Source organism: Phalangium opilio, unplaced genomic scaffold (genome assembly GCF_054372755.1).
Source record: "Phalangium opilio isolate 3A_F unplaced genomic scaffold, DU_Popi_V2 ptg000042l_1, whole genome shotgun sequence".
In the NCBI taxonomy this organism is placed as follows: Eukaryota; Metazoa; Arthropoda; class Arachnida; order Opiliones; family Phalangiidae; genus Phalangium; species Phalangium opilio.
In genome coordinates, this window is record NW_028324166.1 from 68,752 (window position 1) to 91,221 (window position 22,470).

Sequence of the window (22,470 nt, forward strand, 5' to 3'; positions counted from 1 at the left end):
ACTTTTGATTTTTGAAAATAAACTTTGCAGGCTCGTAACTCTTTTTCTAGTAGAGATACGCGGATGTCCTTTGAGTATGTTATAGCCCAATTTGTCCCCCATCATACCATACTAAAAACGTAGGGCTACGACAAACAGGGGCCGAGATATTAAGCAAAACGTAAACAAACAAACCCTCCATAGGAATAGCGTTAGACCCACTTTTGCAGGCTCTTAACTCCGTTTCTACTAGAGATACGGGGACGTCCTTTGAGTATGTTATAGTCCAATTTGTCCCCCATCTAACCATACTAAAAACGTAGGGCTACGACAAACGGGGGCCGAGATATTAAGCAAAATGTGCGTCAACTTTGGTATTGTAATTATGTTACTTATGATTTTAGCACTGAACTTTGTAGGCTCATAACTCTCGTTCTATTAGAGATACGGGGATCTCCTTTGGATATGTTATAGTACTCTTTGCTCCCCATACAAGGATACTTTAAACTTGAGGCTACCTCAATATCGTCGTCAACTTATTTTTTGTCTCACTTATTGTTAGGAGGTTACTTTTGATTTTTGAAAATAAACTTTGCAGGCTCGTAACTCTTTTTCTAGTAGAGATACGCGGATGTCCTTTGAGTATGTTATAGCCCAATTTGTCCCCCATCTAACCATACTAAAAACTTTGGGCTAAGACAAACAGGGGCCGAGTATTTAAGCAAAACGTTCACAAACATACCCCCTCCATAGGACTAACATGGTTTTTTTAACTCAACTTTTGGAAGGTCATAACTTTGGATGTTCTAGCATAGAGTGCTTTGAGTATGTTATTGTAGTCCTACTTTTCGCCCAAGTAGCCGCAGTTTAACTTCGGAGTGTCAATTAAACTTTAGTTTAATAAGGATGAGACTTTACCTTGAGTCAGGGTGATTAGTTGCAACAAGACGAGCGTAATCTTGAGGGAGGTGGCGCTCGGCAATAAGACCGATTGCCACTTGATTCTTATATTGCAAGGCATATCGTCACTGTCTCCGAGCTCCCACGATCAAGTTCTGTCCCCGATTGCTTTATCGGATGAGCTATTGCCGTCATGGAAAGCCCGTTTTGTTTCCGCAATCAACGCCTTATGTCTGATCGTGAGGCGATGACCTCAACAACGGGCCGTCGTGCATCCCCGGCATGTATCGTTGTCACTCTGGGGAAAGGCGTATCTGTCTCGCGGTGCGAACAAACGTCAGGCCATTAAACACGCCAATAAGCCATTAGCATACCGGATGTTAGTCGTGTGTTTTGCCAAATTGCATGGACAAAGGTTCCAGCACTGCACGCGGTTCATTGGTCCCAAATACAGCATTTTCCTTTTTATTTTTCCGGCAACATAATTGGTGTTCTGTTATTTTTTGCGAGATGCCTTAATACATCCCTTCTGAACTTTTTCCAATTTAAATGAACAAATCAAATATTCCTCCGGCTAATTCAGTTACAGCCTCGAAAGCGACCCGAAATCCGATTGAAACGCGTCTCTTTACGAGCTGTAAAAGTGACCATTTCAAGATGGCAACGTAATATTTTATTCCCCTAGTTTTGACGTTAGTCCGAAGTTAGGGTTTATATTCTGACCTCCTGTGCCACGGGGGTCTAGAAATTGAATCTCGACACCTGCATGGTTCATTTAGGCGGGACAAAGAGGACTTTTGTCCATGACACCCCAGTAAGGCATTTAAATTCTCAGGGTTCGACGTCCCAAAATAGGTCCTTATTATTCTAACCTTCTTAGTTAGTTCAGACCCAAATGTTTCGCGTGTTTGATCTTTCAAGCATTTATGTTTAGCATTTACATTCCCAGGGTTTTGACGTCCAGCCCCATTTAGTCCATGTCCAGACCTTTGACCCCTTACAGGTTTTGAAATAACTTTAAACCCTTCAAGAAATGGTATTAGCTTTTAATTAAAAATGAATAAAAACTGTGAATAATTATGAAAATCAACTTTATTTGACCGAGTAAAATTATTGCCATCGTGATTGAAATAACTATGAACAACTGAAAATGAACATTTTGGCGAGTAGTAGAGTAGGTCCAGGGTGCGGTTGAGCGCGGCGAAAGGCTTATTTGGTTGAGAATGAAGATATGTCGCTGGTGGTGCTCGAGTGTCCGCTCCTTTGGGAGTCGCTCGAGACGCTGGTCGAGTGCGAGTCGTAACTGGACCGCGACGTGTCGCCGGTCTCGCCCGATCCAAAGAAATTTAAACCGAACAATCCCAAGAAGGATTGAATGAAGTTGGCGATGGCTTCGAATCTGAAACGATTGAAGCAACTCGTGTCAATAGAGCTATCTCAGTTGTGACGTCAGTGCTAGGTAAAACGTCACGGGTTTAGCTTTGGCAGTGAGCGGCCATGTTTGGTACCGCTTTGGTAACTTCTATGGGCAAATAGCATTGGTTACGTCACAATAAGCCATCTATTCGCCTTGGGAGCCTTAGGGTGACGTCACTCATGGTAAAGCGGTACCAAACATGGCGGCGGCCGCCACTGAAGGAAATGGTTAACGTTGATCGCATCGCGTAGACAATTAATAGTTAACTCACAGCGCTAGAATTCCGGCAAAAATTCCGTATGGTTCTTCATCGTCGGACTGTGTCTTGGGTGGTGGTGGCGGCGACTCCCGTACCGGGATGGTTGAATAAGCGAAATCTGGTCCGGCGTACACGTCCGGCGCTTTCGCTAAAATCAGAGTTTTATTTGAATCGGTTCTTTTGAGGTAGCGATCAGAGGTCGTACTTACATTGAGCGTAAACGACGGCTTGGTGGGCAACGATGAAGGAGATGGTGACGATTAAGACCCAGGCGGAGACACGGGGACTTCTTACGAGTTGCGAGTACCGCATTGTCGCCATGTCCCGGTGCCAAGCCATCAAATTCATTTCCCAGCTTACTAAGTACAATATTTATACTATATACTGTAGTAAATAGTCACCACCGTGGCAAGCCGCGGAAGTACACGGGGTGTTGTCATTACGGAGCGGATATTGGATGTTTTAATCGCTGGAGATTAGGCTGTAGCGCCACGCTCGGATTACTACCAAGCGGATCAATGTCCCATCACGCCAATTACGCCCCCATTTTGCGCGCCATAAAGAATCAATTTAAATTTGCTTACCCTGACGCGTCATCTCTTCGTCACGACGACCAAGCTGGTGGTTCGTGTACCATCATGAGCTTTTTGGTTCCAGTGGTTGCCTTCTATCGGTTAGCTTCGAACAAATACCGGAAATGTTAGGTGCTTTTGGGTCGTACTTTCTATTCCGGAACTATTTTCTCCGCTTCTATTGGTCCATTCAGGGTTCGTACGGAAAACCTGGATAAGTCAGGGATAGCTCAGGGATTTTCATTTGGTATATTAAACCATGCTTCAAGCAAAAATAAATAAATAATTAAATATGGACCAGGTGTGATTATGAAGTGGGCTCTGGTAAACACCTTAAAATGGTCCCAGGGGTATTGGTGTCAAAATTTGATCAGGGATAAGCTGGGAAAGTTTTTTCAATATAACTATTTCAACTGAACCCAGCACGGTTTTAATTTGCCTTAACGAAATTTAATAAGTGCAAAGGATCTACTGACTGGTAACCGAGTCTTACTTGTTTTGTTGGATGATGTTCGCGTCGGGACAAACGCAGCTGTTAGAACGTTTCCGGTTACGGAGTACCGAGTTATTTATTTCGTTTTGCCGCGAGGAACGCCGAATGTTTGCATAAATTAAATGGATATACTGAAGGCGGCTGAAAAATAACTCCCAGCATTTACCATGGTGGTTGTCATGGTAACGTTATCACCAAACAATATTAATCGACTTTTCAACCCACCCCACCTTCCACGGCCCTGACAGCTGACGCCTAAATCAAATGTCTCTCCCAACTTGTTCCGTAATATTTTCGCTCCTTCGACTTTTCATTTTCAATTTTTATTTGGCCACTTTCAAGATAGTTGGACCGCGCATGCGCATTCTTATTTTTGGTTTGGTCTTCTTGGGTCAGATTGTCGCGACAATACTTACTTCACTTTAATTCTTATTGACGCTTTAAGTAGATCATTGTTACACAGGGTTCCTACGGAACCTGGATAAGTCAGGGATTTGAAAAATGGATGGGGAAAGGTCAGGGATTTAAAGTTTCTCCCTTAAAGGTCAGGGATAGGTCCGGGATTTCGTTTGGTGTATCAAACCATGATTGCTTCGTGCAATGCTAAATATGAGCTGCAGGTGTGAATGATGGAGTGGACTCTACGGGTAAACGCTTACCAGGGTTGCTACAGTACCTGGAAATCCTGGAAAAGTCAGGGAATTTAAAAATGGGCCGAAAAGGTCAGGGGAAAGTCAGGGAATTTAAAAATGGGCCGAAAAGGTCAGGGAAAAGTCAGGGAATTTAAAAATGGGCCGAAAAGGTCAGGGGAAAGTCAGGAAATTTAAAAATGGGCCGAAAAGGTCAGGGAAAAGTCAGGAAATTTAAAAATGGGCCGAAAAGGTCAGGGAAAAGTCAGGAAATTTAAAAATGGGCCGAAAAGGTCAGGGAAAAGTCAGGAAATTTAAAAATTTCAGCAAACTCAGGGAATTTGGTTCTGAAAATTCCGTGTCAACCCTGCTTACTTAAAATGGTCCTAGGGATATTGGTGTCAAAATTTGGTGGTCAGGGATAAGCTGGTTTTAAAAGTCATCTGGGATTTTCAATATAAAGATTATTGTTCGAACCCTACGTGTTGTACTCAATTGGAACAGTTCTTAACAATTCAGTTCTAAGATTGTATAAGCGACTGTTTTTGAATATTAGCGTATTTTCCGTGTAAAATGGAAAGTTGCGGCTTTAGTAATGATTAGTTGGAAAAATTTATTTTAATAAATATCTAGGTATAAATATAGTAAAAACGTTTTTGTACAAAAGAATTTCGATTTGAGATTTTTTTTCCGACCCCAAGATTTAGTTGAGGCTAAGACCATTAAACACAGATGGTCTGAAATGCCACCATTCTTCCAATGGCATCGCCTGTCCCCGCCCCTAGCGGGAGATTCCCGAAACTTTTCGATTCTTAGATCATGTTATGGCTATGGTTTGAGTGGAAAAACGTTTCAGTATACTGTGTTTAATGGTCTTAGGTTGAGGAATTAGTAGACGGCACCGCTGGGAGGACCCTTGTCTTCGGGCGGAACCAATCCGATCGTTTGCAAAATGGCCCGGACAATTCCTCCGAAAGCGCCAACCCTAAAAATAAAACATTTAAGTATCTCCAAAGGAAAATGGCCGGCTTAAACATATTTCTCAAAGCGTGCAATTTGTAATTCTAAAGATTAAGGCCGAAGAAGCGCGTTCCTACCTATGAACGCGGTCATGGTTTCTGGAAGATTAAGGTCACTTTCAAAGAAAGTGACCAATAAATATTTCGGCCCACAGGCTTTAAACGGCGAGTTCCCTGAGATTAAATTTTGGAAGGACCATCGATACAGTCTATAACCCTATAATCTTAATATAATTCTGATACTATGTAAATTTTTGCGCGTTTACAAAGCGCCTGTCCCCAATAGGATCACTTTTAGGATCGATACATCTGTCCCCGTGAAGTATACTTACAAGCTTTTTAGTCCCGTGAACTTGTGTCCTAGCTCGGCTCCTCCCCCTCCTCCTCCACCGCCACCGCTGATGAATACGGGTCTTGGACCACCTCCCCCATAGCCGCTTTCGCCATAGCCACCTTCGCCGTAGCTACTTTCGCCATAACTTCCTTCGCCGTATGGTTCCGGGGCATAGCCACCACCGCCTCCACCGTATGATGGTTCCGGTTCATAGCCTCCACCGTATGATGGTTCCGGTTCATAGCCTCCACCGTATGATGGTTCCGGTTCATAGCCTCCACCGTATGATGGTTCCGGTTCATAGCCTCCACCGTATGATGGTTCCGGGGCGTAGCCACCACCGCTGCCTCCACCATAGGCGGCTACCTTACGATTGATGTCACCATCCTTTGCTTTCAGTGCCTGACTCTTTGGTACTAGTTATTTATCAAAATGACACGTATCATTAGCAGCGAACAAGGGTGTTCTCCTTTTGGAGAGGGTTGTACAGTACGGATTCCATTTCAGATTTTCAGTCAAAAATCTTCTATGACCGATTTGTCCCCACAATCATAGTCAAACCATCAAAACTAGGTCAAAATGTCCACCGACCCCCTTAGTTTTTAAGAAAGGTTATGGGACATTTTAAAATTTCATTGGACATTGTCCAGTGTCCTGTTCTTATTTCCGGCCCTGCGCTTAGCTATCATACTTAAGATCCTTTCAGACGATACAACCTTTTGAGTCAACTCGAGTTGAGTAAACTAGTTGCAGGGACGTGTAACCGGAAGTTGACCAAATTGTAGATTGATGAACAGTGTCCAGTTTTTGTTGACTCAACTTTTTGTTGACGCATCTAGTTGAGTCAAAAGTTGTACCGTCTGAAAAGCCCTTAACTGTTCTTAGGTTACTAGTGGGATCATTTCTCCATAAATTCCAAGTTGCAATTAAGAGTTTTCCAAGATATCTGCCTAGAAATGATGGTACTCACCGACTTTGGCGTACGATGTCTGTGATACTAAGACGAGACAGGCTGATATCAGCATTAGCAGTTTCATAGCGAGGGATAGCGAACTGCCCGGCATATTTGTCAGTGGCGGCAGCTAGTCAAATACAGCCTTGGCTTGCTTCCGATAAAGGCTCAATGACTCTAACAGAATACGAATTAGTCAGGATCATAGCCCCCTCAATGTATTAAATTGTAAACGCACCCCTTTTGACATCACTTTACTTCCGGATGGAAGAGGCGCCGCCGTAACGGATATCCGGAGTCCATGATTTAAGATAAATGAATCCGCCGCATCCTTCAAATGCAATGCCAATCTTGATTTGAATTTGATCGCTTCCCGTTGGCGCCGGAAGTAGATACCTATAATTACTACGCTTGACGCTTTTTAATGACACTTCCTGACAAGATTGACTCAATGTTTCCGGGGTAATTAATACCGTGCGCATTTTGAATTACAAGGGTTGTCGCTGTGGTGTATACTTTAATTACGCGTAACTTGCTTATATTGACTCGACGTAATTACTGACAATATAATAATTATAAACACGCGCGTCCTCTATGACCTATGACCTTCTCCTCGCGCCATTGGGGCGAAAGACAACCCCCTGTGTTAATTTAAGTAATTAAATTAAGGATTAAGACTTAAATATTTAACTCGAGTAACGATGTTGATGGGAAAAGGCAGTTAATCTTGCTGTTTAGAATTTCACTTCTAAGTTGACTTTCCTCAATGGCTTTTACGTTTGTATACACTGAAAGTTTCCATAGAAAATGCCTAAACCTTCACCTCCCCGTAGGCAATTCACGCAATTGCATAAGCAAATTGCGTAATTTGAGTGTTTTTCTGATATAGGCCTATAATTAAGAGTGGTTTTTAAATAATTATTGTTATGTTTCGAAAGAAGACATTGAATTATTTTGAGCAATTTTTATTGGACAGTAAAAAACACAAATATTTAAATACAATAATTTAAATAAATAAGGAATGAATTTAGAAGCGTCCTCCTCCGTAGCAATAATGCATTTGACTTCCTTCGGAATCTTGCGGAATTAGACCGAGAATTTGCAGCAGAGATCGGATGATTTGACCAATGGCGTCCACGCTACAATAAACAAACAAAGTTCAAATTAAGGTCCGAAGGTTGTTGGCTGCTCAATCCTAGGGACTGGTCACCCCACCACACCACTCTGGTGGCCCAGATTGGTGGGGTGGAGTGACCAGTCCCTAAGTTAGTTAGTTCTTGGTGTCTTACAAGGCGGTGAGTCCGGCGAAGAGCGGCGCTTCTTCTTCCTTTATTTGGAAGGAACCGGAAGCTCCTCCTCCACCGCTGGAATAACCTCGTTTAACTCTCAAATGAAGGCTGGGTTCGGCGTACGGGAATGTCTTCATTACCTCCGATAACCTGTTCAAATTTCTCTTCAAACGCAAAACGGGTGTTTCTGCTACATAGAGACACACGCGTATTAAGATAAGATGTCCTCCTTCACTCGATGGTTAACTAAGATATTTAGAAGCCCCCCCCCCCCTTCGTACAATTTAAATACTCTGAGACCTTTGGGACAAGGCAATTTCCCCCTTAAATCCAACGTCTTAAATGATTTAGTTGCCAATGAAAGCTATAGCTTCAACGGTAGATGCAATCAACTGTGGCATGCAATACTTGTCCATTTAGTTCGTTTTGAAGGCAAAATCCTTATCTAAGACACGACTGGGAACAAGGCCTTAATGGACAGTGTCCTACTTAATATTCTTATTTAGTTACTACGGAATTTAACGCGTAAATAGCTAGTGAACCATCGAAGATGGTGGAGATGGTGTACTAGTTGACGCGTAACTAGGCCTATTGATTTAGTGCATGGCGTCTCACCTTTGCTAGATTGAACTGTTGAGAATACGCAACATAGGGCGAAAGCCAAGAGGAGCGAAATCGTTGATGCCCTCATATTGTTGGTTCGAGTTTAAATGAGCTGGCAATGGTTACGGAGTGATCAGTTACTGTTGGATTCCAAGGCGCTTGTGATTCGACTATAGGTTACGATTCGTACCTATTTGTTTTTGAAACCCGACCGGATATGCAGGGATTTAGTTTAATTAAAGCCGAACACTCTCATTCTGTTGATACGGCGATTCCATTTCAGTTTGGCTGATCGCGGTGGCGTTGATCACATCCGGGGTTAACGAGCCGGTTCAACTCTGATACCCACCCACGCCCCCAATGCACGTTTGTCAGGCGAATGAGATATTATTATTATTCAGGTAAACTAGATCCACGCGAGTAATAAACTAGATCCGGCAATTTTCGAAAACATTACCGAGTTTATCGGAAGTAAATTAAACGCCTACGCTAACGATATACGGGAAATAAATATTGGACGTCAAAATATTATACACCGATCTAGGATAATCGGAAATAAATGAAACCCACTCTGATATTATAATTGTAGCTTACGCTATCAGAATTCGGAAGGCCCTTTCACGATACCGAAGAACAGAATATTAAGCCAACAAGATTTTCAGTGAGGAATATAGAGCGGGATGCGCACGGGGTCAAGGAAAACCTTAAAAGAATGAGCCAAAAAATGTCAGGGAATTTGCCATTAAACGGGGAATGGTTTTATTTCCAAAGAAATGATTGTTTTCGATTACGTCAGGGATAGATTTAATTTTAGAAGTAGGAATGGAGAACGGAACGTTTAGTATTTACTTCAGTCCGACTCATAGACCAACCAGTATAGAGCCCCTCCCTCCAACACGTAACGAAAAGCTTAAATGATCTTATTGGCGCACTTAAACTACGTTTTAATGACGTTGCTGACGGAGACGGCGAAAAATACGCAATTCCCGTTCTTACCTCTGTCGCTATGACCCGCCTCTTCTTTCATACCCCCCTCCGTCCGGTGGGGGAAGGGGGGTCCGGGACTTTGACGCGCGCCCACATTACCGATCTGTCTCCATTCCTACTTCTAAAATTAAATCTATTCCTGATTACGTATAAATATTATTCGGGAATTTCATAATGGTTGGGTTACATTCTAATTAATATTCGGTACCAAGTCATTTTTAAACCCTCTACAACATTATTCCTGATTTGTCTACAAATAAAACTATAGTGGACATCAAAATTGGTCTCAGGACGCTCGTGGGTAGGTCAACGTTGCTTATCCCCTCATGAATAGTAATTGCGGCGGGGGTCGACGCAGGGGTCGAGGTGGTGGTCGGTAATTGCTCCTGGGAACGCAAATCTCTCGGTCGTCACACGTGACTGAAAGTGAAAGGGTTAAGACTGCTGTTCTTTTGGTCATTCAATAATTGACTAACGATAAGGTTGACAATTGCAGCCTTTGGCGTATCCAACTCCGTGGTAATTTAGCACTCTGACCACTTTGGAGCAAGGGTCCCCCTCGTTGGGAAGGGCGATGCAATATTGGTTTATGATGTTGCCTCCTCCACCACCTGTCCACGGAAATAATCCACAAAGTGACATCAGAAGACCGTGCTCTTAATTATTGTCTGTCTCGGGTATCATACCAAAATGACTTCGTGTACTCAGACTCGAGTTGTTGTTGGCTTGGTTGGAACTAGAGCCGCTTTGGGGTGGGTTGTTGGGTCTTGGGGGCCGTCCCTGTCCGAGAATGGGACCTCTTTGCGTGTAACAACAGGCGTTGGGACCGCAATCCCTATTATGGTAGCACTCGTATTTCTAATGATAAATACAAGCATAGTTTTTCATTGGTCCATCCCAATTTTTAACAACTGATAATTAGATCACGCCTGAACCTAACGTATTGCGCGTACTCGACTCTTTTCTTAAGTACTTGACCAAAGAGTCACTTGAGATAAGAGACACTTGGAAATTATAGCCCCCAATTTAGGATTTGAAAGTGATTTTTTTCTAACTCGGTTATTTTAACCTGAAATTGTCACTCACTCGCACCCGTTGGAATATTGAGAAATCAAAGTCCAGTTACTTACCGGTTGTTGTAAATGAGTCAGGATGACCCCTGGTTGTTGTTGTTGTTGTTGACGCGATTCCTTGGTCAGCAACGCGAGCACCGAGATTAAACAAAGGGAGTAAATGGTGGTCCATTTCGGGATCATCTTTATTGGGTAATATGTCTTGGCGAAGTGACCGTCCTGTTTGGCCACCGTTTTTTAACTATACTGCATCTTTCTGAATTTGGCAGCTCGTCTTAAATGGAAAGGAATGTTGGGTCTAAAAGGCAATAACCGATTATATTCGAGGTATCAAATTTATTTGGAATGGCTTGTTTTGGAATTGAAGACGAATTAACTGGTCGCCTTATCTCCGTCGTGGTGGTTCTCGAAAGACGCGAATCCCTACTCTTTAAAACTGGTTTCTTCTTATCTTACCCGGCCATAAACCCTCGGGATTAAGAATTTTAAACCAACACTCTATCATTAACGTGGGAACTAAATAATTGTAGATTGTTTTGGTATAAAAAAATATTTATTCATAGTTTAAAAGCAAACAGGTTAAAAAAGGGGGGCGTGGTTTTGTTTATTCGTAGGACCAAGGGTTGACCAGGCAAACCTCTTCGCAAATTACTGCAAATAAAAAAATAAGAAGGTTCTAGCTTTATCTACTTTAAGTAATTTTTGACCATACTTACGTCTTTCTTGGCAATGGCAACGATTATTGCTGGTCGAGTCCGGCTGTTGTCCGACGGCGCACGCCTCCCCGAGTTTGGCCAAGGGTTGGCAAGTTTGACTTAGAAGGGGTCCGGCCAACAGATCCATCTTAGTGTGCGTCACTGAAAATATTAGTTCTATAAACGTTTCCTTCGTGTGTCTTAACCGCGTACGTTCATTCTTGATTGAGGGTACCTTTTTCGGGGGGAACGGGACCCCGTACCGTCACGCAACACGATTGGTTGTCGCAGTCACCGTGAGATTGACACCCCACACCCATCTCCTACAATAATGAGAGAAACGAAAGATATCAGCTGTCATATCGCAGTGGGCCCCCACCGAACGCCTAGTGCCCAGGGGCCCACCAGGGTGTTGGTCCGGCACTCTTGAGAAGAACTGAACCAAAGAGCTTCTAGAGAACCCTTATTTCCCTAGTCTTACAAACTGAACAACCGTATAGTCCGGACAATCAATCAAATTGGTAAAATGAACGATTAGAGATTATGTCATATACATTAGTTGGGTGAAACGAACAGCAAATGTTGGGAAATATATGGAAAGTATATTGACTTACGCTTTGTTGTTGGGAGTGACTTAGTAGCATAAGCAAGACGAGTAACATTGAGACGATGTTGTAGGGGCGCTTCGACGAGAAGTAAACAGGCTCCATAAGCGCAGGCGTCTCTTCTTAATTTTGTCCGTTTCAGCGAAAACAGCTGATATATATAGAAAATACACTCATGCATTGTGGAGTTTTGTTAATTCCCCTTATCTATTGAACTTTGAAAACGCATCCTTAACGATAAGGATAAAAAATGAAAACCCAATCGTATAATTCTTCTTCTTAGAAACCGTTTACATCTCGAGGATGAGATAATCCCCCAAATCCAATCGAGCTACGTCTTCAAATAAGATTAATAATTAGCGGCAACTTTCGAATATCAATCTATAATCGAGCGGGAATCTAGCTTAATTGAAAATCTTTGAGAGTAATTAAGAGCTACCTCTTTAGAAAGAGAGAGAGGAAAGATGGACGAGTGTTATAACAGCGTTGCTAAAGGTCGGGGAATTTTAAATATGGAACTGAAGGCTTAGGGAATTTGATATTAGTGGAGAAAATTTCATTGGGTATTGCTGAAATTGCTCGGTGTGTTTGAGTGACCGACGTTGCGCTTGTTACAATAAATTTGTCATTAAAAGGTAATTGTCCAAATTAATTAAGAGTCGAAGCTTGTATGTAACGGGACAATATTCTTAATTGAAATATCCCCTCTTAACATTGACAACTTGCAATTAGCTTTCGTCCTAAGAACTAATAATAGGGAAAATGAAATTAGAGTGTTACAGACTTTGAAAGTTAAAAAGAAATTTGATGATTTGAAAATAATTTTAAATTACGGCAACCCAGTTTAATCTCGGTGACTCGGTTTAATTAAAAATAAAAAATACTAGGTAATTATGGTAGAAAAAAAGAAATAATTTATTAAATAACTTTTTACATTTGACAAATAATTAACGACAATCTCTAATTGTTATTTAAATAAATAATTATTTATAATATCGGCACTGATCGCTGAAGTAATAATGCTGGTACTGTTCCCGGGCGTCGATCAAGCCCAGCGTCTGCAGAATGGCGTAGATGACGTTGCCCAAGGCGTCCACGCTGACAATTAAACAAAGGTTAATTTAAAAAGGAAATGAAAGAAGGCAAGTTGGTGTGTCCTTACAAGGCGTTGATTCCTTGAATGAAAGGCGATTGTTCTCGCTCTTCGACGTAGACCGAGCCTCCGGAGCCGCCTCCCGAACTGTAAGCGGACTCTGTCTTGGCCGATGGCACGCTCTTAACCTTTAAAGTGGACATCATCATCTTGAGCAAGTCCTTGCTCAGTTTCAAACTGCTGGCGTCTACAAATACGCCCCCAATTGTAACATTAGCAACATAAGGCCTTTCGGTACTCGGCCATCCAAAGGCCTTTTCAGACGATACAACTTTTGACTTGAGTAGATGGGTCAGTGGTCAATTTATAATTTGGGGTATTCAACTGCGTCCAACCAACTTCTGTTAATCTCACGACCCAACAAGTTGGCTCAGTCAAAAAGTTGTACGGTCTTAAAGGGGGGCCATCTTATTAGTGTCTTACCTAAGTCTGATTTGAGGGCGTTGGTCATTGGTACGCTTAGGAATAGGACAAGGAGGCACGAAGCCAGCATCGTGGATTGCAAAAGTCGATTCATGTTGGTTCGGAGGGAGTAGTTAGTTAGCGAGTGGTTAGGTTCGTTTCGTGGCCAACGATGGAATGAAATGCTTTCGGCGCTCAACCAATAATTCCCAACTCGGATATTCGCCACCGAGGTCTTAATTGCAACGCGAGTTCATCGTCACCAATATCGCGTAGTAATCATCATATCCAAATTCAATTCCGCCCACACGCTAGCTTTGCTTTCACCTATTCCAAATGCCCTTCTTCCATCAGCAACACGCGCTATTTCGCACCCCGCCTTCGGTAAGCCTTTTTAAGCTACGAAAATACTCCAGGTATCGGTTGAACGAATTAGTCCGTTTTCAACGCCGCAATCGAAAACTATTTCCGGTCTGATTTCGTTTAAAAAGTGGAAGTAAATGAACGGAAGTTATACGTATATACACCCCAATTGGAAGAGATCCGCAATGTGATGGGTTATTATTCGGTGTACGAGAGTGACTATTGCCCCATATCGTGATTCCAGATCACGGTTTATTGAAACGTCATAGATGGTTCAAGAAGTTGAACCAAAATGGCCGACCCAAACGTTTCCGTTCACTTTTTAAAACTCTCTCTAATCTCTATTAAGATGCGGATAAAATTTTAGTGCCGTCAAGCACTTTCTAAATAATTTAATACTATCGTGTACTTAAAAGTGACAATGAGCTATAGAAGTTTCACAGTACGTTGTAGGGTTCACACGTCATAGTCCGGTGTAGGTCAGCGTGATAAGGTTACAGACTTTTAATGATTAAGGCCGTAAAGCTTATACGCTCTAATTTTAACCATAGAATTTACCTTTTAAAACATTACCAATTAATTCTATGGCACACATAATAATGGCTTAGTTTTGGCCCACAATTCCTAGCTGCATTTGAACTTTCAAGACAAAGCCATGAGATATTTGCAACCTAATCTATAAGGAAGGCACTTTAGGCAAGGTAACTTCGAGTTAATTTACTTCTTTTGTTGCCACTGAGGCGCGTGTTTTTTGTTTCTGTTTTAATGATAGCGGTTTGTGATTGGAGCATTCAATTTCCGGCCCGAGTGAGTTTGTTTAGATCTCAATTAATTGCGATGCTGATTAATGTTTGTGGGTTCAATTTCGAGGGATTAATGGTTGGTTACGTGCATGCGTGATACACTTTTCTGTCGCTTACGTGTCTCTCTCCTTCAATTCCTGATTAGTTAACCGTTAACCACATACCAACGTCGTTTAATTAAGTCAGGAGGGTCAATGAATTATGACAAAATTGCATGGTTCAATCTTGCTAAAGTCCTTAACTTGCATTGCATTTATTTAAGAGTTAACATTTCGAGTATAGCTTGAAAACGGTGCAAGATTTCTAGCTCAATACGAAGCTCAGCGTTGGCACGGGTCAGGGAAGAGTCAGGGATTTAAAAATGGGCCGAGAAGGTCAGGGAAAGGTCAGGGATTTAAAAATGGGCCGAGAAGGTCAGGGAAAGGTCAGGGATTTAAAAATGGGCCGAGAAGGTCAGGGAAAGGTCAGGGATTTAAAAATGGGCCGAGAAGGTCAGGGATTTAAAAATGGGCCGAGAAGGTCAGGGAAAAGTCAGGGAATTTGATTTTAGTGGGTAAAATTTCTGGGGATAAGTCTTTATTGAAAGAGTAATGAAAGTTTCTCCTCCTCATCCTAATCTCTTCTTAAGACAGAGTGAACTCTAGCATAGAGCAATCCTTAAAAATGCTGTCTAGAATTGTTTTTATGTCAAATAAATGCCATTAAAAATCTCTCAGACCGTTATTTATAGTTAAAGTGATTCTTAATCATTTTGGTGCAACAAATACATTGGAAAACTTAATGTAGATCGAGTTTATTTTATTATAAGCGATTAAACATTTACGCTTTCGGCCTAAAAAGATCAGGGAATCTCGGAAAAAGGTCAGGGAAAAAAAATTCCGTGGCAACCCTGATTTTAGCTGATCAAATAAAAGGCCTTTGCATAATTAGAAGTCTTTTGACCCCCTTAATGAATTATAATGGCCAGTGGGCAGACGTAGGGCTTTAGTTCTCCCACAAGTAGTTAGTTCAAATTCAATTTAGGGACAATGTCCTAATGATCAATTGTTTCCAATTATTTAGCCTACCATATTAAATGGAATGTTTTTCAGTTTCGTTTAAAAAAATCTGGTTGAAAGAATTTCCGCCATATTTATTTTTATACTCAAACAAGACTGAAACCTCTATATTTTTTATTGCATTTTCTTTCGACATCTGATACGAGAAGCGTCCATTTAAATTAGCGTTAAGGTGAAGCGCCACAGAAAGGCCGCTTGGAATGACGGCACCGCTATCTTTCTGTTTATCTATTAAGTTCCAGAGAAAGAGAAAAAATTTTAGTTTTTATTATTCAGTTTATTCTTCATAGTCCTTGAGCGTCTTGGGTTTTCCCATTAAAAACCCGTTCTTAATAAGAATATTTTGGGTGTTTTCTAAGCCACTCAATCACCATTACTCATTACCTTGACCCGAGAGATTCACTCGAGTCGTTATATCCGTTTCTTAAGATTACGAAATAACCACCATGCACCAGAGCTAGTCCGTCTCAGTCCCAAAATCGCAACACTCCTTAAATATACCAAGGCTTACCCTCGGTTTAATATCGTTGCAATTTCCAAATGAAACGATACCCGCCTTTCCCAGTATTACCTATTTAGCGATGAACGAAAGGTAAATGTGGACGTCCTCGATCGTAACCGGTTGTTTTGCTTTTAAAAGTCTGCTGATCTCATTTTTTGAGTCGAGTATCAACTTAACTGTTTAGTGTTAATTAAGGCTAAGGTCTGTTAGTATTTCCCTTCAGCTTGTAGCGGGTTAATGGTGACTCTGTTCAAACAGATGTTTTCAAAGAAAACCCTTTTTTAACCCTTTACGATACGAGTGGGAAACATTTTTGGGAGTAAGGAGTTGTGCCTCATATCTTGGTGACTTCCGAGGGACTTAAGCGTAGTACGCGGCGCCGATCAAAGTTTAAAGTCATTTTTAAACAAAATGAAGTTTGCTTATTTTATGTTAGCGTTTTTATGTCTAATTCATCTTTCAACTCAAAATAAAGTTTGTTTGTTACTTTTTTTAATTTAATATCCGCTGTTTATTTTTTCTTTAATCTTTCTTTTCAATTGCTGTGGGTTTTTTTTCGTTCCGTTGCAGAACAAGTTGAAGAACGGCAAGACTTGCCACAGTCACGGACAATGCTTGTCACATTGCTGCGTCACTATTAGAGGAAAAGCGGATAAAGGTAAGCTTTAATATTGACCTACTTTGTGGGGGCAATTTTGCCTTTGCCCAGCACCCGGAATCCCTCTGTTTAATGGTGTGGCCGTAGCTACGGACAGCGACATAAATATTTAGGGGTCCTTGGTGTCTGAATTAAATGCTCTAGATTAATGGCAATCAGGGCTTGAGTATATCACTTATTGGTATTATGTTACTTATGAGCTTGTTTCACTCACAGGTATTATGTTGTTTTCGGTACATTATTTCTTATTGTTATTATGTTATTTTACACTTGTTCTACTTGAGTCGCGTGAAAGTCCTTTGAGTATGTTATAGCCCAATTTGTCCCCCATCATACCATACTAAAAACGTAGGGCTACGACTAACAGGGGCCGAGTAATTAAGCAAAACGTAAACAAACAAACCCTCCATAGGAATAGCGTTAGACCCACTTTTGCAGGCTCTTAACTCCGTTTCTACTAGAGATACGGGGACGTCCTTTGAGTATGTTATAGTCCAATTTGTCCCCCATCTAACCATACTAAAAACGTAGGGCTACGACAAACGGGGGCCGAGATATTAAGCAAAATGTGCGTCAACTTTGGTATTGTAATTATGTTACTTATGATTTTAGCACTGAACTTTGTAGGCTCATAACTCTCGTTCTATTAGAGATACGGGGATCTCCTTTGGATATGTTATAGTACTCTTTGCTCCCCATACAAGGATACTTTAAACTTGAGGCTACCTCAATATCGTCGTCAACTTATTTTTTGTCTCACTTATTGTTAGGAGGTTACTTTTGATTTTTGAAAATAAACTTTGCAGGCTCGTAACTCTGGTTCTAATAGTGATACGGGGATGTCCTTTGAGTATGTTATAGATCAATTTGTCCCCCATCCAACCATACTATAAACTTAGGGCTGCGACAAACAGGGGCCAAGTAATTAAGCAAAACGTGAACAAACAAACCCCTCCATAGGAAAAGCGTTTGACCCAATTTTGGAGGCTCGTAACTCTGGTTCTAGTAGTGATACGGGGATGTCCTTTGAGTATGTTATAGATCAATTTGTCCCCCATCTAACCATACTAAAAACTTTGGGCTACGACAAACTGGGGCCGAGTACTTAAGCAAAACGTAAAGAAACAAACCCCTCCATAGGAAATGCATTAAACTAAATTTTGGAGGCTCGGAACTCTGGTTCTACCAGAGATACGGGGATGTAAATAATGTGACCTTGACACAAATGTTCGGATAATTATAAAGGTCTTTACATATCCCAAGCGAAAAAAAAAACTTCGCGGTTTCGAACCTGTGGCCTTCCGTGAGTGAGGCGGATGTGTTAACCACTACACTACAGATATGTTATTATGGGTGACCGAGAATACAGGGCCGAGTAATTAAGGAAAAAGTAAAGAAACAACTCCTTCCATAGGAATAGCATTAGACCCAACTTTGGAGGCTCGTAACTCTGGTTCTAGTAGAGATAAGGGGATGTCCTTTGAGAATGTTATAGTGCAATTTGTCCCCCATCTGACCATACTAAAAACGTAGGGCTACGACAAACATGGGCCAAGTAATTAAGCAAAACGTAAACGAACAACCCCTCCATAGGAAAAGCGTTTGACCCAATTTTGGAGGCTCGTAACTCTGGTTCTACCAGAGATACGGGGATGTAAATAATGTGACCTTGACACAAATGTTCGGATAATTATAAAGGTCTTTACATATCCCAAGCGAAAAAAAAAACTTCGCGGTTTCGAACCTGTGGCCTTCCGTGAGTGAGGCGGATGTGTTAACCACTACACTTCAGATAAGTTATTATGGGTGACCGAGAATACAGGGCCGAGTAATTAAGGAAAAAGTAAAGAAACAACTCCTTCCATAGGAATAGCATTAGACCCAACTTTGGAGGCTCGTAACTCTGGTTCTAGTAGAGATAAGGGGATGTCCTTTGAGAATGTTATAGTGCAATTTGTCCCCCATCCAACCATACTATAAACTTAGGGCTACGACAAACAGGGGCCAAGTAATTAAGCAAAACGTAAACGAACAACCCCTCCATAGGAAAAGCGTTTGACCCAATTTTGGAGGCTCGTAACTCTGTGTCTACTAGAGATACGGGGATGTCCTTTGCGTATGTTATAGTCCAATTTGTCCCTCATCTAACCATACTAAAAACTTAGGGCTACGACAAACAGGGGCCGAGATATTAAGCAAAATGTTCGTCAACGTATGGTATCTTCTCACCTTTATTTGCTATGTTACTTATGATTTTAGCACTGAACTTTGTAGGCTCATAACTCTCGTTCTATTAGAGATACGGGGATCTCCTTTGGATATGTTATAGTACTCTTTGCTCCCCATACAAGGATACTTTAAACTTGAGGCTACCTCAATATCGTCGTCAACTTATTTTTTGTCTCACTTATTGTTAGGAGGTTACTTTTGATTTTTGAAAATAAACTTTGCAGGCTCGTAACTCTGTTTCTATTAGAGATACGGGGATGTCCTTTGAGTATGTTATAGTCCAATTTGTCCCCCATCTAACCATACTTAAAATCTTAGGGCTGCGACAAACAGGGGCCGAGATATCAAGCAAAACGTAAACAAACAACCCCCTCCATAGGAATAGCATGATAATGATAATTTCTAAGTTCGAACGATAGCTTGGCCCATGCACTGACCAAGACCAATTCATCCCCAATTAACTTTGAAATGCGCCTTGATTTGCTTTTGTGCAGAGACTGGGACGAAGATGGACTTGATGAGTGGTTTGATCATCAAGAGTACTTGTCAGCCTCAGGGCAAATTGGGCGATCGGTGTCACTTGGACCAACAACTGGCCCGATCCGACAACGACTACTGCGGAAAATGCCAGTATCCTCGTAAGTGCAACCCTTTTCTAAATTCTATCATTTGAACTGGGACTGTTTGAAGGAACTGGGGCTGGTTCTAGTGGTGTTGGTTTACACTGTTTTTATTCGGGATCTTCTCATGGGAAATTTTTCCTTGAAATTCTCGGAAGCTTTTTCTTTGGGTTGGCGCGGGATTTTCTTGACAATTATGTTTTCGGCGCGTGCGCTGCTTCGTACTATGAAAGGCTTGCCTCTTCACGTTCTCCGTGAATTAAAGAGTTATTGGATATTTGAATTACTTGTTTCGTTTCATTCAGTTCAATGTGGCGGAACTGGTTTCTGCGTCCAAGATCCACACCCGAGCCTCCAAACTCAGCGCTGGTCTTCCGATTACCAGGAATAGACTTCTGGCCTCCCCCCTCCCTCCCTCTCTCTCCCTCCCCCTCTCTCTCCACCAATTACAACCGAAATAATAAAGAAAGACTTTTTTACACAAATAAAGATTTATTCAAACATATTTCGTCAATAAGACGGCAACCTGAACCAATTGCGCTCATGGTGTGGGAGGTTTGGGTTTATAGGGGACGGTAGGGTTAGGGTTAGAGTCTTCTAGCCCGCCTATTGTCTAATCGTAGCGCCAGCCAGCAGGGATCGGACCAAAGGTGAATCATTTCCTAATCGCGTCACTTTTTCATGATGTTATACTGTTTAAGTCCACCATAAGTTACTAACAATAGCAATAAGTATAATACTTAGTTATGACAGTAATGCTGAAGATTCTAAAGATATGGGATTATCTCACCGGGGGTTGCATCTACCGTTAAAAGCTAGTTTTCAGTGTCAACTTGGTTATGTTTTGTGGTGGCGTTCCTTAGTTGGGGAGTCGATTCAACTGAAGACAATGTCCTGTCTGTCGGCGCGATTGGCTCCCTGCAGGTTGAGATAGCGTCCGTGGTAGATCCAGCTCTCTCCGAAGTTGCTGCCGTAGAGGGCGAACTTCCCCTTTTGCAGCAACCAGACGCCGTAGATGGTGCCGTCGAAGTTGTGGCTCTCGTAGACGTACTTTCCCTCGACGGAATTGGTGAATTGCACCTCCAGGTTGACGACCATGATGTTGTAGCGCTTGCCCCCGTCGCCCTGGGCCATCTTGAACAAGAGGCGTTCCAACAAGTCCTTCAAGAAGGTCTTCCTCGATGTCCGCCATTCCCGGATGCGAGAGAACAACTTCTCCAAGTACCGGACCCCTTCCGAGACGTCCGCGCTGCTCATGCAGTAATTGGGAATGTCCTTTTGCTGGTACCTGCAAAGGGGGGGGGCGTTAATTCCGAGTTAGGTTCTGGTCCAGACTATAGTTTAAATACGGTCCTATAGGCTTATCACTTCATCCCAGTACCGATTGTATATATGCAATCTTATTTCAATTAGTTCTCTAAAGGATTAACTTGGCTAATTGCTTAATTGACTTGGATCTCTTTTAAAGGTAAGGACCGGATTAGAATTATTTGTTTTTCATTCGAAAGAGTGACATTCGCGAAGTGCGGATAATTTTAGGGATTTTGTCCCTTTGAGTTTCTTCAAAAGGGTTACTCGTCAACTTTGTATGTTCTTTAACATTGCCAATGCTTAGATACATAACCAATTAAAAATCATCTTTGTTTTTACCCGCTCTTACGAGTAAAATTTAATAATTCCAACGTGACCTTTAGGCCTACTAATTAAAGAACTATAATGACCTTATTTTGGCGATTTCGTTGGCTTGGTCAGCGCCAATCCCTCCTTGACCTATCGCCTCGACCCGAGTTTGATGTTCAGTGACGTTTTTATAAGAATTGTTCAATCCTGAAACCGAATTTTCAAAACTTCATATATTTTTTTATGATATAAAAGAATGTATAGTCTAGGAGGATGGAACTCGTTCCATCCTCCTAGGTATAGTTACCAATTTGTCGGGTGGTCGTTGTTGCCGCGCATGCGCCCAAAGCCATCAGTGACATGGTTAAGAGAAGTCGCGTCTTGAAACGAAACATGTACGCGACAAAGTTAAAGACAATAGCGACTGGTTTCATACAAGTAACTTATTCCTTCCTTGGGGTTACAAGACCAAGTATTGTATTGGAAGGGGAGAAATCATGGTTACGTAACAAACTCGTAGGACCAATTAAGGTGTCTTGTAAATAAGCCCGTCTTAATCCTTAATTACTCGGGCCCTGATTTGTTGTAACCCCAAGTATAGAACTATGGACTTATGACCTCTAAATTGGTTACTAAATAAAGGATGGAATAAACGAATAATTTTCCAGATGAGGCTTTTTCAGACCATACAACTTTTTGGGTCGTGAGATTAACAGAAGTTGGTTGGACAAGTTGAACACCCCAAATTATAAATTGATCAACAGTGTCCAAATATTACTGACTGAACTTTTTGACCCGCGCGTCTAGTTGAGTCAAAAGTTGCATCGTCCGAAAAGACCTCAATTTCAAAATTTTAAGTTATGGTGTGTCGTCTTACTTTGAGGTGATTCCCTTTTGTGTCGCCCATCATCTCGAGTCGAGTGCTTGAAGAAAGCCAATTCTTAACTAAGCATGCACTTAGGCGTCAACGACGTCTTTAACCTCTTTAGAAACAATTTTGAAAGCGTGTCCATCCGGTACTTGGGGTGAGGGTTTTGGCGCGAACTCTATGTCGCTCGTATCCTGATAGCGAAACCACTTATCTTTTAGGCTGATTCTTTAACGCGTTACGTCGTTTTAGACCCCGAGATGTACTCTTGATCTTTTTTGCTAACCAATCAATCAAACGTTAAGAGGTTTGATTGAGTAGAAGCAGTGGATTAAATCTAGTCTACCTCTTAAAAACAATATGAGTTATACCAGAAGTAAGAAGAGAC

The 22,470-nt window shown here is 41.7% G+C and overlaps 7 protein-coding genes across 10 annotated transcripts; 1 reads left to right on the forward strand and 6 right to left on the reverse strand.

The window, feature by feature from the left end:
• Positions 1-1,989: 1,989 nt before the first annotated feature.
• On the reverse strand, positions 1,990-3,784 carry LOC149677975 (uncharacterized). Its single transcript, XM_089836006.1, has 5 exons — positions 3,621-3,784; positions 3,140-3,337; positions 2,765-2,914; positions 2,568-2,703; positions 1,990-2,278 (listed from the first exon to the last, which is right to left on the reverse strand). Exons 2-5 carry the CDS (start codon positions 3,150-3,152, stop codon positions 2,089-2,091), a joined length of 489 nt encoding a protein of 162 aa, XP_089692132.1. The 5' UTR covers positions 3,153-3,337; positions 3,621-3,784; the 3' UTR covers positions 1,990-2,088.
• A 3,719-nt stretch (positions 3,785-7,503) lies between these two features.
• On the reverse strand, positions 7,504-9,028 carry LOC149677976 (uncharacterized). 2 transcript variants are annotated; one of them, XM_089836010.1, is made up of 4 exons: positions 8,637-9,028; positions 8,459-8,558; positions 7,844-8,033; positions 7,504-7,693 (listed from the first exon to the last, which is right to left on the reverse strand). In XM_089836010.1, the coding sequence occupies exons 2-4, from the start codon at positions 8,532-8,534 to the stop codon at positions 7,582-7,584; spliced, it is 378 nt and encodes a 125-aa protein (XP_089692136.1). In that variant the 5' UTR covers positions 8,535-8,558; positions 8,637-9,028; the 3' UTR covers positions 7,504-7,581. The 2 variants fall into 2 exon arrangements, with proteins under 2 accessions (XP_089692136.1, XP_089692135.1); XM_089836009.1 differs by having other exon boundaries at positions 8,459-9,028.
• Positions 9,029-9,173: 145 nt separating this feature from the next.
• LOC149677977 (uncharacterized) lies at positions 9,174-10,892 on the reverse strand. The gene is made up of 4 exons (XM_089836002.1): positions 10,564-10,892; positions 10,120-10,291; positions 9,910-10,044; positions 9,174-9,853 (listed from the first exon to the last, which is right to left on the reverse strand). Exons 1-4 carry the CDS (start codon positions 10,687-10,689, stop codon positions 9,750-9,752), a joined length of 537 nt encoding a protein of 178 aa, XP_089692128.1. The 5' UTR covers positions 10,690-10,892; the 3' UTR covers positions 9,174-9,749.
• A 145-nt stretch (positions 10,893-11,037) lies between these two features.
• Positions 11,038-11,969, reverse strand: LOC149677978 (uncharacterized). Its single transcript, XM_089836011.1, has 4 exons — positions 11,816-11,969; positions 11,437-11,524; positions 11,223-11,363; positions 11,038-11,157 (listed from the first exon to the last, which is right to left on the reverse strand). Exons 1-4 carry the CDS (start codon positions 11,909-11,911, stop codon positions 11,111-11,113), a joined length of 372 nt encoding a protein of 123 aa, XP_089692137.1. The 5' UTR covers positions 11,912-11,969; the 3' UTR covers positions 11,038-11,110.
• Positions 11,970-12,706: 737 nt separating this feature from the next.
• Positions 12,707-14,189, reverse strand: LOC149677979 (uncharacterized). The gene is made up of 3 exons (XM_089836007.1): positions 13,383-14,189; positions 12,969-13,146; positions 12,707-12,904 (listed from the first exon to the last, which is right to left on the reverse strand). Exons 1-3 carry the CDS (start codon positions 13,474-13,476, stop codon positions 12,790-12,792), a joined length of 387 nt encoding a protein of 128 aa, XP_089692133.1. The 5' UTR covers positions 13,477-14,189; the 3' UTR covers positions 12,707-12,789.
• Positions 14,190-15,782: 1,593 nt separating this feature from the next.
• Positions 15,783-20,083, forward strand: LOC149677980 (uncharacterized). Its single transcript, XM_089836008.1, has 4 exons — positions 15,783-16,561; positions 16,658-16,745; positions 19,469-19,612; positions 19,900-20,083. The coding sequence occupies exons 1-4, from the start codon at positions 16,499-16,501 to the stop codon at positions 19,983-19,985; spliced, it is 381 nt and encodes a 126-aa protein (XP_089692134.1). The 5' UTR covers positions 15,783-16,498; the 3' UTR covers positions 19,986-20,083.
• LOC149677981 (uncharacterized) lies at positions 20,067-22,232 on the reverse strand. Of its 3 annotated transcripts, none has more exons than XR_016365993.1 (4): positions 21,522-21,648; positions 21,316-21,421; positions 20,385-20,882; positions 20,067-20,309 (listed from the first exon to the last, which is right to left on the reverse strand). XR_016365993.1 is itself a non-coding variant. In XM_089836001.1 (4 exons), the coding sequence occupies exons 1-4, from the start codon at positions 22,122-22,124 to the stop codon at positions 20,471-20,473; spliced, it is 624 nt and encodes a 207-aa protein (XP_089692127.1). In that variant the 5' UTR covers positions 22,125-22,232; the 3' UTR covers positions 20,067-20,470. The 3 variants fall into 3 exon arrangements, 2 of the variants coding, with proteins under 2 accessions (XP_089692127.1, XP_089692126.1); XM_089836001.1 differs by adding an exon at positions 22,092-22,232 and having other exon boundaries at positions 20,067-20,882; positions 21,522-21,594; XM_089836000.1 differs by having other exon boundaries at positions 20,067-20,882.
• Between the last annotated feature and the right edge of the window lie 238 nt (positions 22,233-22,470).

What these genes read in the sequence shown, in the direction of transcription:
- LOC149677975 (XM_089836006.1), bottom strand. An exon ending in AGCCGTCGTTTACGCTCAAT is followed by an intron (nt 2,704 to 2,764) that starts GTAAGTACGACC and finishes CTCTGATTTTAG; the next exon opens with CGAAAGCGCCGGACGTGTAC. An exon ending in TTTGCCGGAATTCTAGCGCT is followed by an intron (nt 2,279 to 2,567) that starts GTGAGTTAACTA and finishes CAATCGTTTCAG; the next exon opens with ATTCGAAGCCATCGCCAACT.
- LOC149677976 (XM_089836010.1), bottom strand. Translation starts at nt 8,534, where the DNA reads ATGAGGGCATCAACGATTTCGCTCCTCTTGGCTTTCGCCCTATGTTGC. An exon ending in AACAGTTCAATCTAGCAAAG is followed by an intron (nt 8,034 to 8,458) that starts GTGAGACGCCAT and finishes GTCTCTATGTAG; the next exon opens with CAGAAACACCCGTTTTGCGT. An exon ending in TTCGCCGGACTCACCGCCTT is followed by an intron (nt 7,694 to 7,843) that starts GTAAGACACCAA and finishes TGTTTATTGTAG; the next exon opens with CGTGGACGCCATTGGTCAAA.
- LOC149677977 (XM_089836002.1), bottom strand. Translation starts at nt 10,689, where the DNA reads ATGATCCCGAAATGGACCACCATTTACTCCCTTTGTTTAATCTCGGTG. An exon ending in GAGTACACGAAGTCATTTTG is followed by an intron (nt 10,045 to 10,119) that starts GTATGATACCCG and finishes TTCCGTGGACAG; the next exon opens with GTGGTGGAGGAGGCAACATC. An exon ending in CTGCAATTGTCAACCTTATC is followed by an intron (nt 9,854 to 9,909) that starts GTTAGTCAATTA and finishes TTTCACTTTCAG; the next exon opens with TCACGTGTGACGACCGAGAG.
- LOC149677978 (XM_089836011.1), bottom strand. Translation starts at nt 11,911, where the DNA reads ATGGAGCCTGTTTACTTCTCGTCGAAGCGCCCCTACAACATCGTCTCA. An exon ending in GTCACTCCCAACAACAAAGC is followed by an intron (nt 11,525 to 11,815) that starts GTAAGTCAATAT and finishes TCATTATTGTAG; the next exon opens with GAGATGGGTGTGGGGTGTCA. An exon ending in TCCCGTTCCCCCCGAAAAAG is followed by an intron (nt 11,364 to 11,436) that starts GTACCCTCAATC and finishes TAATATTTTCAG; the next exon opens with TGACGCACACTAAGATGGAT.
- LOC149677979 (XM_089836007.1), bottom strand. Translation starts at nt 13,476, where the DNA reads ATGAATCGACTTTTGCAATCCACGATGCTGGCTTCGTGCCTCCTTGTC. An exon ending in CGCCCTCAAATCAGACTTAG is followed by an intron (nt 13,147 to 13,382) that starts GTAAGACACTAA and finishes GCGTATTTGTAG; the next exon opens with ACGCCAGCAGTTTGAAACTG. An exon ending in ATTCAAGGAATCAACGCCTT is followed by an intron (nt 12,905 to 12,968) that starts GTAAGGACACAC and finishes TTTAATTGTCAG; the next exon opens with CGTGGACGCCTTGGGCAACG.
- LOC149677980 (XM_089836008.1), top strand. Translation starts at nt 16,499, where the DNA reads ATGAAGTTTGCTTATTTTATGTTAGCGTTTTTATGTCTAATTCATCTT. An exon ending in ATCTTTCAACTCAAAATAAA is followed by an intron (nt 16,562 to 16,657) that starts GTTTGTTTGTTA and finishes GTTCCGTTGCAG; the next exon opens with AACAAGTTGAAGAACGGCAA. An exon ending in CGGAAAATGCCAGTATCCTC is followed by an intron (nt 19,613 to 19,899) that starts GTAAGTGCAACC and finishes CGTTTCATTCAG; the next exon opens with TTCAATGTGGCGGAACTGGT.
- LOC149677981 (XM_089836000.1), bottom strand. Translation starts at nt 21,648, where the DNA reads ATGAAACCAGTCGCTATTGTCTTTAACTTTGTCGCGTACATGTTTCGT. An exon ending in AACGACCACCCGACAAATTG is followed by an intron (nt 21,422 to 21,521) that starts GTAACTATACCT and finishes ATTCGGTTTCAG; the next exon opens with GATTGAACAATTCTTATAAA. An exon ending in AACGAAATCGCCAAAATAAG is followed by an intron (nt 20,883 to 21,315) that starts GTCATTATAGTT and finishes CCCCCTTTGCAG; the next exon opens with GTACCAGCAAAAGGACATTC.